Source organism: Durio zibethinus, chromosome 25, assembly GCF_047325235.1.
Source record: "Durio zibethinus cultivar Kanyao isolate XHJ-2024 chromosome 25, ASM4732523v1, whole genome shotgun sequence".
Lineage (NCBI taxonomy): Eukaryota > Viridiplantae > Streptophyta > Magnoliopsida > Malvales > Malvaceae > Durio > Durio zibethinus.
Window position 1 is genome coordinate 10,930,567 of NC_143186.1, and position 12,003 is coordinate 10,942,569.

The 12,003-nt window shown below is 26.3% G+C and overlaps 1 protein-coding gene across 4 annotated transcripts in view; it reads left to right on the top strand.

Moving 5' to 3' along the window:
• The window catches only part of LOC111275999 (uncharacterized), a 35,591-nt gene that overhangs the window by 456 nt on the left and 23,132 nt on the right, over positions 1 to 12,003 (top strand). For all 4 annotated transcript variants that reach the window (XM_089754320.1, XM_089754321.1, XM_089754319.1 and 1 more), the window contains exons 2-6: positions 332 to 515; positions 5,209 to 5,280; positions 5,451 to 5,522; positions 5,622 to 5,693; positions 5,948 to 6,019. In XM_089754320.1, the coding sequence (XP_089610446.1) occupies positions 332 to 515; positions 5,209 to 5,280; positions 5,451 to 5,522; positions 5,622 to 5,693; positions 5,948 to 6,019 (472 nt within the window). The remainder of the gene's footprint in view (positions 1 to 331; positions 516 to 5,208; positions 5,281 to 5,450; positions 5,523 to 5,621; positions 5,694 to 5,947; positions 6,020 to 12,003) is intronic.

The following is a 12,003-nucleotide window of genomic DNA, read 5'->3' on the forward strand; positions in this document are numbered from 1 at the left end:
TTATAAACCCAAGTTTCCAAGAGATGAGAAATCTCAATACAATGGAGGCTAGAGTCCAAAAAAAAAAAACGGGAAATCCCAATCCAAAAGAAATAATCCCCTACAAAGTAACCCAAGTTTGTAGCTTGGCTATAAGTGTAACTCTCTTGGTTGGGGGTTCATAGATCCTGTGATTTTGTAGCTTGGCTATAAATGTTACTCTCTGTACTATGAATAAAGCTGTTTGTTTCACTTAAAAAAAAAAAAAAAACCCAAGTTTCCCGGAGATCAGGATTTGTAAGTTCTGCCTTCTTTTTGCTAATTTTAATTGACACCTTTCAATTGACTGCAGTTCGAGCTTTGAATTCACTTTTCCTTAAATGGGGGATTACTTTTGAAAACAAATTATGGAATATAAGCGGAGAGCCATGCAGTGGAGCTGCCATTGATTCTACTACCTCTATTGACACCTTGAATACAGGGATAAAATGTGACTGTTCTTACAATAGTAGCTCCACTTGCCACATCAACCAATTGTATGTCTCTCTTTCTCATTTCTTTTTTTTAATAAATGGCTTTTTAGGTCTATTAACCTTATCTACGTGATCAAGGTTATAATATGACTCTGGTTCCATAAAAGTTGTCATTATTTGAGTTTTAGTGATCCATTTTTATCAATGGTGGAGTTTAAAAATGAGCCTTAGTCAGAAATATTAAAAAAATTCTCTTTTGTGGAAGTCCTATATATATATATATATATATATATAAAGGTGTTTGGTTCATAGGAAACTGTAAGAAATATTTTTCTTTCCATAAGGGAATTTACTAAAGAGAATGAATTTACTAAAGAGAATGTCGAAAATGAAATTCTAATACAATTTCTTTTATCCAAATAAACACATTTTATCAATATTTGTTTTGAAGGGCTTTCAAATTTTTAAATTTACTAATTAATAAAGTGTTATAATAATATTCACTTATATCATATAGGATTTAATTGTTAATAAAAGATTAAGTAAAATACTAGATAAGAACAAACCCAACATATTGAGCTCAAAAACTAAAGAAACTAATTAACGGGATCAAGCACATTAAAAAATACATTGAATCACAAGTTTCAATTTAATAAACCACAATCCAAATATTACAATTTATACGCATTTCACAATAAACATTACTTTATGTTCACAATTCATAATTCACAATCTACAATCCACAATAACAATCCGTAACTTAATGGTCTAGCTAGATCCAGTGTCTAAGCCATCAGTTTAATCCTTTGAGATGCGAGTCCACTTTACAGCGTCCCCAGAACATAAAAATAATTTTCAATACCAATTTCATTTTCAAATGCTCGCAATGAGAAAATTTTTTTATAAAACTGTTGCGTTACATCAGCTTATATTTCACTCCATTCATTTAATGCTATTTTATCATTTTTTTCGTCTAATTTTGTAATAATAGTTTTGCATATCAAATCAAAATTGAAAGAGTGTTATCAATATTTTTGATTAAGTGTGATTGATCATTTAAAAAATTTATTTTTTTAATAAAATCTTAAAGTTACTTCAAACTTATTAAAAAAATAATTTTTAGTATACAAAAAATAAAGTTAGATTTAGGAGTATAATTACACGTAAGAAAGAATTATCATTTTCACAATGCCCATTTTAAAAATAATACTAACTGATCATATATTATTTTTTTGCTTTGATAAAAATGATCTTAACTCTAATATTTAAAAAATTTCCTTAATTTTTTAAATTTTTACAAAAATCTTTTTAAAACCTTTTATTTAAGAATAAAATGAAAATTTTTAGTTTCGAAACATTTTCTAAATTCCTTGATATTTAGGTAGAATTTTAAAAAATATTTTTTTATTTAAGATTCTCATAATAATTTTTAAAATGTGGTGTAATATTCTTTTATAAAAAATAATTATTGAGAATCCCTCTAATATTTAAGTAGGAATCTCAAAAATTATTTTTACTTAAAAATATTAATTTATTGGTTTCTAAAATTAATTTTTTAAAAAAAATTTATTTCAATTTTATTATCACCTAATACCATACATATGATATAATATAAAATAGATTATACAAATGAAAATCAAATAACACCCATGATCAATTTATTCCATTCTTGTCAAATCTTTTTTTTTTTTCTAATTTTTATCATTATTTCTCTAACAAAATGTTTAGAAATAAATAAAAATCTTTAATGTTGAAAAATACCCTCAATTCCCCAATATCTAGTGGAATTTAAGAAAATTGACCATTTAGTTAAAAGAATCTTATAATATTTCTCTCAAATAAAAATAATATTTTTTGGTAAAAATCATATGTTGAATCCTTTCCAATATCTAGGTAAAGTTTTCAAAATCATATTTTACTGAATATTTTTTTTAATGAGAGGAAGGTCACTAACAATCACAAAAAAAATTGTATATATTTTTTAAATAAATTTAAAATTTGACAAAATGGACATGGGCCTCATTATTAGCTTTGAATTTTCATTGGGCCTTCAAGCTCCCATAATTCAACTTGAATTGAGCCTTAACCCAAATGAAATTGGATTGGGCTTTAACCCATGTAAAAAGATCCAAAAGTAATTGTCCAAGATTAACCCAATCAAATTTAATCCAAATCAAAATGATGAGATCAAATTTAAAAATTGAACGGATTAGAATCAATTCAGATAAAATTAAATATTTATAAATTTGACTCATCACTTATATATCGAAATTTCCTCCAAAACTTCTTACCTTAACTCCAACACTAGCGCTTTATCTACTATATTTTGATGATAATCTTTTATCTTCAGACTCAATCATCTTAGCTAAAAGTTTCGAAAAATTCCTCTTTTAAAATCTATTAGATTCTCAAATAAATTGAAGTTCTAACACAAATTTGTTTTTTGCCTCACAGAACTAACGGAATTGATACATTGTCTTTTTACTAAAATGACAAGTGAAAAGTAAAAGCTTCTCGTTGATGGGTGGAAACAAATCTGAGATAGTCAGTGGTAAGTGTTTCAACTAAACAAACTTAAAAAAATAAAAAATAAAACTGCAGTTGAAGGGGTGATGATCGGTGCTCCATCATATCAAAATCTAACTTTCGATAAAAATAATGTGTTGAGGTTTATGGATGGAGAAGTTTCTGTTGGAACTTTCATAACTAAAAACAAATAAGAGATGAGAGTAGTTAGTGCTGTGCTTGTTTTAACAAAACAAAATAAATAAGTTGCAGGACTAAAAGTTTTTGGAAAACTTAGTGATGTACAGAATGATGCAGGGAAAAAGAATGAAATGGCATTAAATGAATGGAATGATGTATAAGTTGATGTAGTTTTAACAATTTCATATAGATTTGTTCATTTTGTTCCGAACTCGAAAAATCAGCCTAATTAACTTGAACATGTTTGATTTGATCATAAAAGTCAACAACTCAAATCCACCCAGCTTGACATTGAAAATAATTCAAACTCAAATTGATCTTAACCCAAAGTAAAAAGTATTTGAAATTGAAATAGTCAAAATTCAAAATAATCCAAAATCGAAATGACTTAAAAATTAATTTGAAATAATCCGAGGTATAATTTTTTAAAAACATTAATTTAATAAAAATAATAAATATAACACAAATAAAAATAATAAATCTAACACAAATGATAACTCATTAAAATTATTAAAAGTATCAAATTAATATATATTTTTTACATCAAATTAGTATAAATTATATATATATGTTAGTTATAAAATTTTGTATAATTTATTAGATGATTTAAAATAAAATTATAATTATTTTAATTGTCATGTCTATACCCACATATCAATGTATCATTTATAATAAATTATACAATTTCGTATAATTTTACATACTATCAACTATCATGTGATTTAAAATAAAACATATAAAACAAGTTATTGATTTGTGTATATATGTTATGTTTTATATTATTAATTTTTAATTATGTAAGTTAGAATAAATTATATAATTAGCTACAATTATACTAAAATCGAAAATAATAAGCCACTAAATAATGAGTTGCAATTATATTGGAATGGTTATTTATATTGTAGTTATATTATTAATATAAAAATAATTGCATATTAAATGTGTAACATAAATAAATATTTAAAGTAATTTTTATGTGATTGTATTAAATATGCAATTGTGTGTTACAATTAAAATTTTAAAATACTCTTTAAATATTTATATTAAATTAAAATAAATATAAAAATTATTAAAAATTATAAATTGACAAACATATTTTATGTATCTAATACATGTACTCATATGACACGATTAATTAAACTGATTTTTGGTATTTTACGTGAGTCAAAATTTGTGTCAACATGGGTAAATATGAAATACATTTTTTTAAAATCCATACAAATTTCTTTGTATCATTTGGGAATCATGTTATTGTATTATGTTTAAATTTGTCAAGTCTAATAAAATCATATATTTTTTATTTATATAAAAATTAACTTCAACTTAAAGCATACATATTATAATATTTATATTTATTTTTTAAACTATTATTTTTTTTTGCTTTCATCTTTTCATAAAATTATAATAAAATTTAAGTTGAACTGGATCAAATAATTTATTTAAATTTAATCTAATTTTATTTTAAAAATTAATAAATTAAACCCAAAATTATTTGAATTCAAATAACTTGAATGTGAAATCCAAAATACTCAAACCTAAAATAACTTGAAACCAAATGATCCAACTCAAAATTGATCTGATTTTTTAAAACCCAAAATAACTCAAACTAAAGTGGTCTGGCTCAAACCCAGCCCCACCCGCCCAATTAACACACAGTTTCATAGAATCTTTTATCTAATCACAATATTTCAAATGCAAAACATTTATAATTTTCGTTCTTAACCCGATTTAGAGCGCAATCATTTTTACACAAAAGACGCAAAGCATGTATGGGGGAATCGATTAATGATTCTTTTATGGGAGAATTCAAGTGTAAAAAAGAAGTTGAAATTCAAGAATGATAAATAAGCAAGACAGGTTAAGAATAACGAAAAAGTGAGTTCTAAAGATTCCAACATTAAGGATGTGCTTTGCAACCATGCTGCAAAAGGGATAATTAAGAGACCTTAAATTAAGAAATGGTGTACCTTTTACATGTAAATTCTAACAAATGACAATAATAAGAATATATCTGTTTGAGCTATAGATTTACTTTGAATTTTTACTACAGGAAAGTGTATGCAAGGAATGTCGTCGGTAACTTCCCAGAAGAGATTTGGAGCTTGACTTTCCTCGTTATCTTGTAAGATTTAATGTATAGGCACCGGTTAAGGATAGTTAAAATACTATTTCAGGGAAAGTTTTTCCATTTAACGCAATATTTTTATCAAATTCAAGGGGTTACAACACATTAATTACAAACTTTTTTCCCTTAAATATTACATTAACCAATGTTTTTTATTTTTAATACAGGAATTTGGGGCTAAACCACTTGACAGGTTCTATTCCACCAAAAATAAGTAACCTAACTAGCTTGCAGTACTTGTAAGCCCATTGAGTTGCATATTTCATACTTTAGTGCAAATATTAATTAAGAATAGTTTCATATATTATCGTAACTTTTTAAATTGGAAACATTTTCAGATTTCTGAATGCCAATGCATTCTCAGGGGAACTTCCTAAGGAACTTGGAAAGCTTACTGAATTGAGAGCGCTGTGAGTACTAAGTAGTCCTCATTTTAAGGCTTCCGACCCTGTTTATAAGAAGGAAATTAATTTTTCTCTGAATAGATTTTAATTTCTCTTCAATCATTTAAAAACAACGAGAATGAAAGAAAAAAGAATTTCAGTGAACTGATACTGTTTTTGATACTCATGGAAAGCAAAAATAGTGAAAGAAATAATCATATCCTATGCATTAAACAAGTTTAAGAAATAAAATTATTCATGTCTTTATGTTTCCTTTTTAGGTCATTTGCTGAGAACAACTTCTCTGGCCCTTTACCATCCACATTGGGTAACTTGTCCAAATTAGAACAACTGTATGTTTCAATAAGCTCTTTATGTTTTTCCCTCACTATTTATTCTTTTTTTTTTTTCACTATATGATTAAAACATGTGTGATACCTTAAAATAAACATTAGCAATACTATAAATTAAAACATACATGTGTGATACATTAAAATAAACTTTAGCAATACTATAAATTAAAACATACATGTTTCTTCTCATACTCATGGACATTGGGTCTTTATGTTTCTTTCTTATTAGGGTAAATCACATGTTTAGTCACTTAACTTTAGGCAAATTTTATTTTGGTAACTCAAGTATAAAAAGCTTATGATTCGATCACTAACATTTATGATATTGTCTTTTTTGGTCATCCAACTGTTAATCTCTAAGGCAAGCTAACATGGCAATGTCATAATATCCGTGAGACATCATATGAGTTTGCCATGTAATCTAATATTACCACATAATTTGACATGCCATATGGAATTATAAATCTTAGAAAAAAAAATAAAAACTTGAAATTAAACATAAAGATAAATCAAACTTTTGGTCACTTAACCTTTCAAAGAATTTCTTTTCTAATCACTCAACTTTGAAAATTTTATAACTTGATCAATAATGCTTAAAAAATTTATTAATATTTTGATTTTATTGTCAATGTGAATTTATAATAATTTGATCACTAATATTTGTGAAATATAACATAATAAATTATTTTATTATTTATGTTATCTATATTAAAATATATTGAGATAATTCTCAAATAAGTCCTTGAATTTTATAAAGAAAATAAAAAAAAAAGCATTCAATATTTTTATTGTATGAAATTAAATTACTATGAACTTCTATTATTGTTATTACACCATTTAAATTTAAAATTAGAAGAATATTATCCAACTGTCAAAATTACTAAAATAGGATTACTATGAGTATTTGCCATTTAGCTTATCTAAATAAATTTAGGCAAATATTTCACATTTCATAATATATATCAATATTCTAATTACAATGAAAGTTTATGGCTTAATTTCATGGAATACAACATTAAAGGAAATGCATATTGTAGATACCTAATTTTGTTTGGATAAATTGTTTGAATATTCTAACCCAGTTTAAGTTCAATTTAGAGCTTAAGTCATTCGAGTAAAGAATAATGAAATATGAAATCTTAGGTTTATTAATACCCATTAGAAGTTAGGTTGCTTTGATTGTTTTTATGTAACGACGACAACGGCGACGGCAACAGCGGAGGCGGCGACGAGTAGAGGGTTAGGCAATTGAAATTAGGTTGCCAGCCACCAGTCAATACCAAACTTTGACAAATTTTGTAGCAAGATTTTCAGTGACTTCGAAAAACCATCCTTCAATCTTAGATTTTTTGGGATCTGAATTCATATTCAATATTTTAAATCTAGCTTTCAAAATAAAAATTGAAAGGCGAATTTTTAACGAGAACTACCATAGCCTTCTTTGACAAAATCTTTAGGGCCACCACCTTAACAAGCTTTCAACGAAAAGGCAGCCTACTACCACCATAACTCCTAAGCCTACCACATCTGTTACATCCCACCACCAACATCCGCAAAGCTTTTCCATCAAAACCTGTTCGGCTTCCATTTTCACCTAGCACCCAAACTATTGAAAGCCAAACCCCATTCTTTTATAAAAAATCAACATCCTAACCTAACTGATTAACCAAGCACAATTTCTCTACCTCATCCAAGAACAAAAAAAAAACCATTCTTTGAGACCTACCCAAACAAAAAAAAAAGTAGTCAATTGTCGAATTCTGAAAATAAGGTGGCTGACTACGGAGGTTTGAGAAGTGAAGAAATTTACACAGAGAGGGAATGTAGAAAAAAGGAAGGAGGCAAAAAATGAAGGTAAAAATTTTGGATTTTTATAGTGTTGCCCAAAAAACAAAATTCAAGATCTGAGTGTAGATCCAACCAGAGATCTACATGCCTGACCTAATTTCTAAGACCTCTTTTGAGCCGAACCTAGTTAAACTTGTCTGAATCGATCTTAGTCAAATCAAACCATTGACTTTAGATTGAACCATTGATTAGGGGTATTTTTTATTTTTGTTCATTTTTTACTTTTTTGTATTTTTTTATGTTTGTATTTTGATTTTATGATTGTTTATTGCATTTTTGGGTGAATTTTGGTGTAGGTTTATAAATATTTAAAAAATATGTATAGAAAGTAAAATGTTTTAGTTTAAAATTTATTTAAAATAAATACGAAAAATATTTAGGAAAAGTTAGAAATATTAATTTTTTTCTAATTTTTTAAAAATTAAAGATAATAAAATAAGAAATAAAAATAAAACAATCTTGTTTTTTTAAAAAAAAAACCAAGGAAAAAATTAAAAATATTTAAAAAAATTTTCCACAAAATAAAATTTTGAAAATATTAAAAAAGTTAAAATATTAAAATTTCCTAAATCCTTTGAAAATAAAAATGAAATAGGATAAACGAAATTTTTGTTTTGAAAAATTTTAGAAATATAAAATTTGAAACAAACAAAATAAACTTTCAAAAGAATACTATGAAAAAAGTTGAAATATCAATTTTTAGTTATAGTAAATTTATGAAAATGTCTAAGAAAAAGTTAAAATATCAATTTTCTTGAAATTAAAAATATAAAAATTTTTGTCTTGAATCTTCCAATGATGGAATTACTGGAAAATTAAAATAATAACTTTTATGTAAATCCCTAGGTGATGTATTATTTTCTAAATGCTACTAAATTATTAAAGTATTTAAAAAATTTTCCAATATATACCAAAGATTGTCAACAATATTTTTAAATCCGATGATATAGTCTCTTCAAGAATGACAATAGATATCTTAAATACTATTGAGATAAAGAAATATTCTTAAATTTTTACTAAAATATTAAAATAATTTAAGAATAATTTTCAATATTAGTTTTTTAGAAAAATATTTTTAAAAAATTTTGCTAGAATGGATAACATAAAATCAATTAGTTTGTCTTCAGATGGACATTATGGGGTTTCTATAACCTTTTCAATATGTAATTGTATTTTCGAACCCAACTTTGATTCATAAACAAAAAGATTTTTAGAAAATCTTAATTAATTTTAAGGTTTATTATAAGATAGGTTTTTGGCCAATAGTATCTAAACAAAAAAAAAAAAAAAAAATAGTGGCAACTCATAATTTTTACACTAGTGATTAAGTCCTCAAATTGCTACGATATAACAGTTTGGTGCTTCTACTCGGAACATCGAAAGTCTAACGAATAATTGATTTTGTGTTATCCAAGCTTTATTTTTTTTTTTTTTATAGTTTTTAACTTTTTTGTTTTTTGGTATTCGATATTTGAATTTTTTTTATTTATTAATTTTAATTTTAGCATTTAATATTCTAACATTTATCTTGCACGTGCATAACATGAGTTCTATATCTCGATTTTGTCTCTCTAAGAGGGAGTAGAGTACCTATGCTTTCATGAGATTCTAATCTCTAGTGAAATAATCTCACTCAAATTGAATCATTTTCATTTGTAGCCTATCATAGATAAAGATCGGAGTATTTTACTAGTCTAACGTAGATAACAGTGAGGAATAATTTAAGAACCTATTAGCTTTATCATATCTCAAACCTTAAATATAAAGCACCTTAAAAGTCCCTAATTATGGCACATGAATGAGTTTTGCTATGTTATGAATAATAGGATAATAAGGAACTTGTTTGTATTTTCTTATTTAGTTTTTAATTTCTTTTATGTGGTCGTAACTTGCTTTGTGATTATATAAAGTTTTTATTTGAAAAAAGAAAAATAAAAAATAAAAAAGGAAAATTTGTATTGTATTTTGAATTTTATTTCAAAATGAAATTCTCTTACTATTATTTTGTTTTAAAAAAAACGAAAAACAAGAGTATGGTTTTTCTTTTGAGATTTTTTTTTTTATAAATAAAATGAAAGAAAACAAAAATTTTAATTGTGCCATGCTTGTATTGTAGATAAATTACATTTTTGTGTGAATATGTTTTATTGTTGTGTAAATATTGTTTCATTTTATGTGCATTATCAATAATGCATACACATTTTTTTTCATATTTGTAAATGTTGTTGCATCTCTATGAATAACCATTCTTTAGAATGTAACCAAGTTAGGACTCATGAGTAAGCATTTTTATTTTTTCTTTTGAAATTATCTTGTTTGCATCATGTATTTCCCCAGGTTTGAGCCTTATCAACCCCAAACCTTTAAAGGGGCTATGGAGAAAATTCTTTTCCTCAAAAGATATCCATACATTTATTTGGAAATGACATCCACAATTGGTATAAGACTATTCCTAAATTTTGTTAGTTTGGTCTTTGTAGAGAAATCATTTTAGTCAATTTTGATCCCTGATTTGGATGATCTTAAGAAGAGAGAAAAAAATAAGAATAAAAGCATCTAAAATAGTGAAAGACACGAGCTCCTAATAGAAGATGAGTTTATTGGAAAAAAGACTTTAAGCCATAGAGGGAATGGATTTTTATGACTCTATGAATGTAATTGAGCTTTGTTTGGTTTCAAATGTGGTCATCTCATAAGTTGAAGGCTTATTAGTTTAAAAAATACGATGTATAAAATGCCAGTGACCTATGTTATTTTATACTATCATAAGATGGTTGTTCATGCCCATGATGAAAAGCTATTGATACATGTGTTCCAAACAACCTTATGGATTTTGTTGCTAAATGGTATGTTCAGCTGGATATGACTCATATTCATTTTGAAAAAATGCTTATAAAGGCATTGATTTCTCAATATCGATAAATCATGGATTTAGCCTCAGATTGTTTGTTGTTAAAAAGCATGAAAAAAAGTAATAGAGAGCTTAAAAAAAATACACATAAAGGTAAAGAGACAGTAATTTAAGTACAATCACCTCTTATGGAGAAAAAACTACTGTCTTGTTTATCAACACTTTGAAAGCTTTGTATTATGAAAGAATGATAAGGAACACCACTAAAAAATTTGTTGACATGATGATCTATAAGGAGATTATTGAAAATACCATCAAGAATAGAAAACTAGATAGAGTATAGACTACCAGTGTAAAGAAAAATGAAACACCCAAAAAAGAAAATAAAGCTCATGATGTGAGCTATAAGGGGTATCAATTTAGAAGCCTCGATCTATATGATCATCACCAATGTACCAAGGCCATGTAACATCAACCTATTATCTATATCATCCAGCACTAACATCCATTTTTCAACTAACATTTCAACACTAGACACCCACTTATATGTCTAACCCTACCATTATACTTGTTGTAAAACCAATTTCAAGGGCCAATAACCAAATAAATAATTCAAAGAAACCACAAAACAATAAAAAGAAAGCCTCTTTTGACCTTATCCCTATGACATACACAAGTCTATTCTCAAAATTGGTGAAAAATAATCTATTAACCTCTATCCTTATGTAAGAGTTGATGAAACCTCATTACTAGAAATGGTATGATGTTAATGCTCATTACAACTATGATTATAGGATTATAGGCCACTTGATAGAAAATAGCGTTCGTCTGATTTTGTGCATCCGCATGATCATGTTTTAACATTATCATTTGCATCTATTTCATATTAGATTTCATCCATGAAAATGTACATTTCATTCATCAACGTATCATACATGAAACATAGCATAGCATTTTTAATCATAATTGTGGTGCTAAAGGTTCAAGGATAGCCCCACCAAGCAATCTCACCCATCGATATAACACAAGAGTCAGAGCCAAACAAATGGAGTAGAAAAACTCACAGATTTGAAAAATTAGAAAAAGCTCAGGCAAAGATTGAGAATGAGTTAAGTAAAATTTTGGATGCTCTCAACGAATTAAATAAGGGGAAAAGAGTAGAAAAGAACACAAGCCAACAAGGTCTTGTATCGTAAGAAGTGACTGATCCTTTATATCCATCTAGTTTTGGTCTACCTCAAGCTCAGTCTATACAAGAGGTTTCATCACAACACTACATATATCC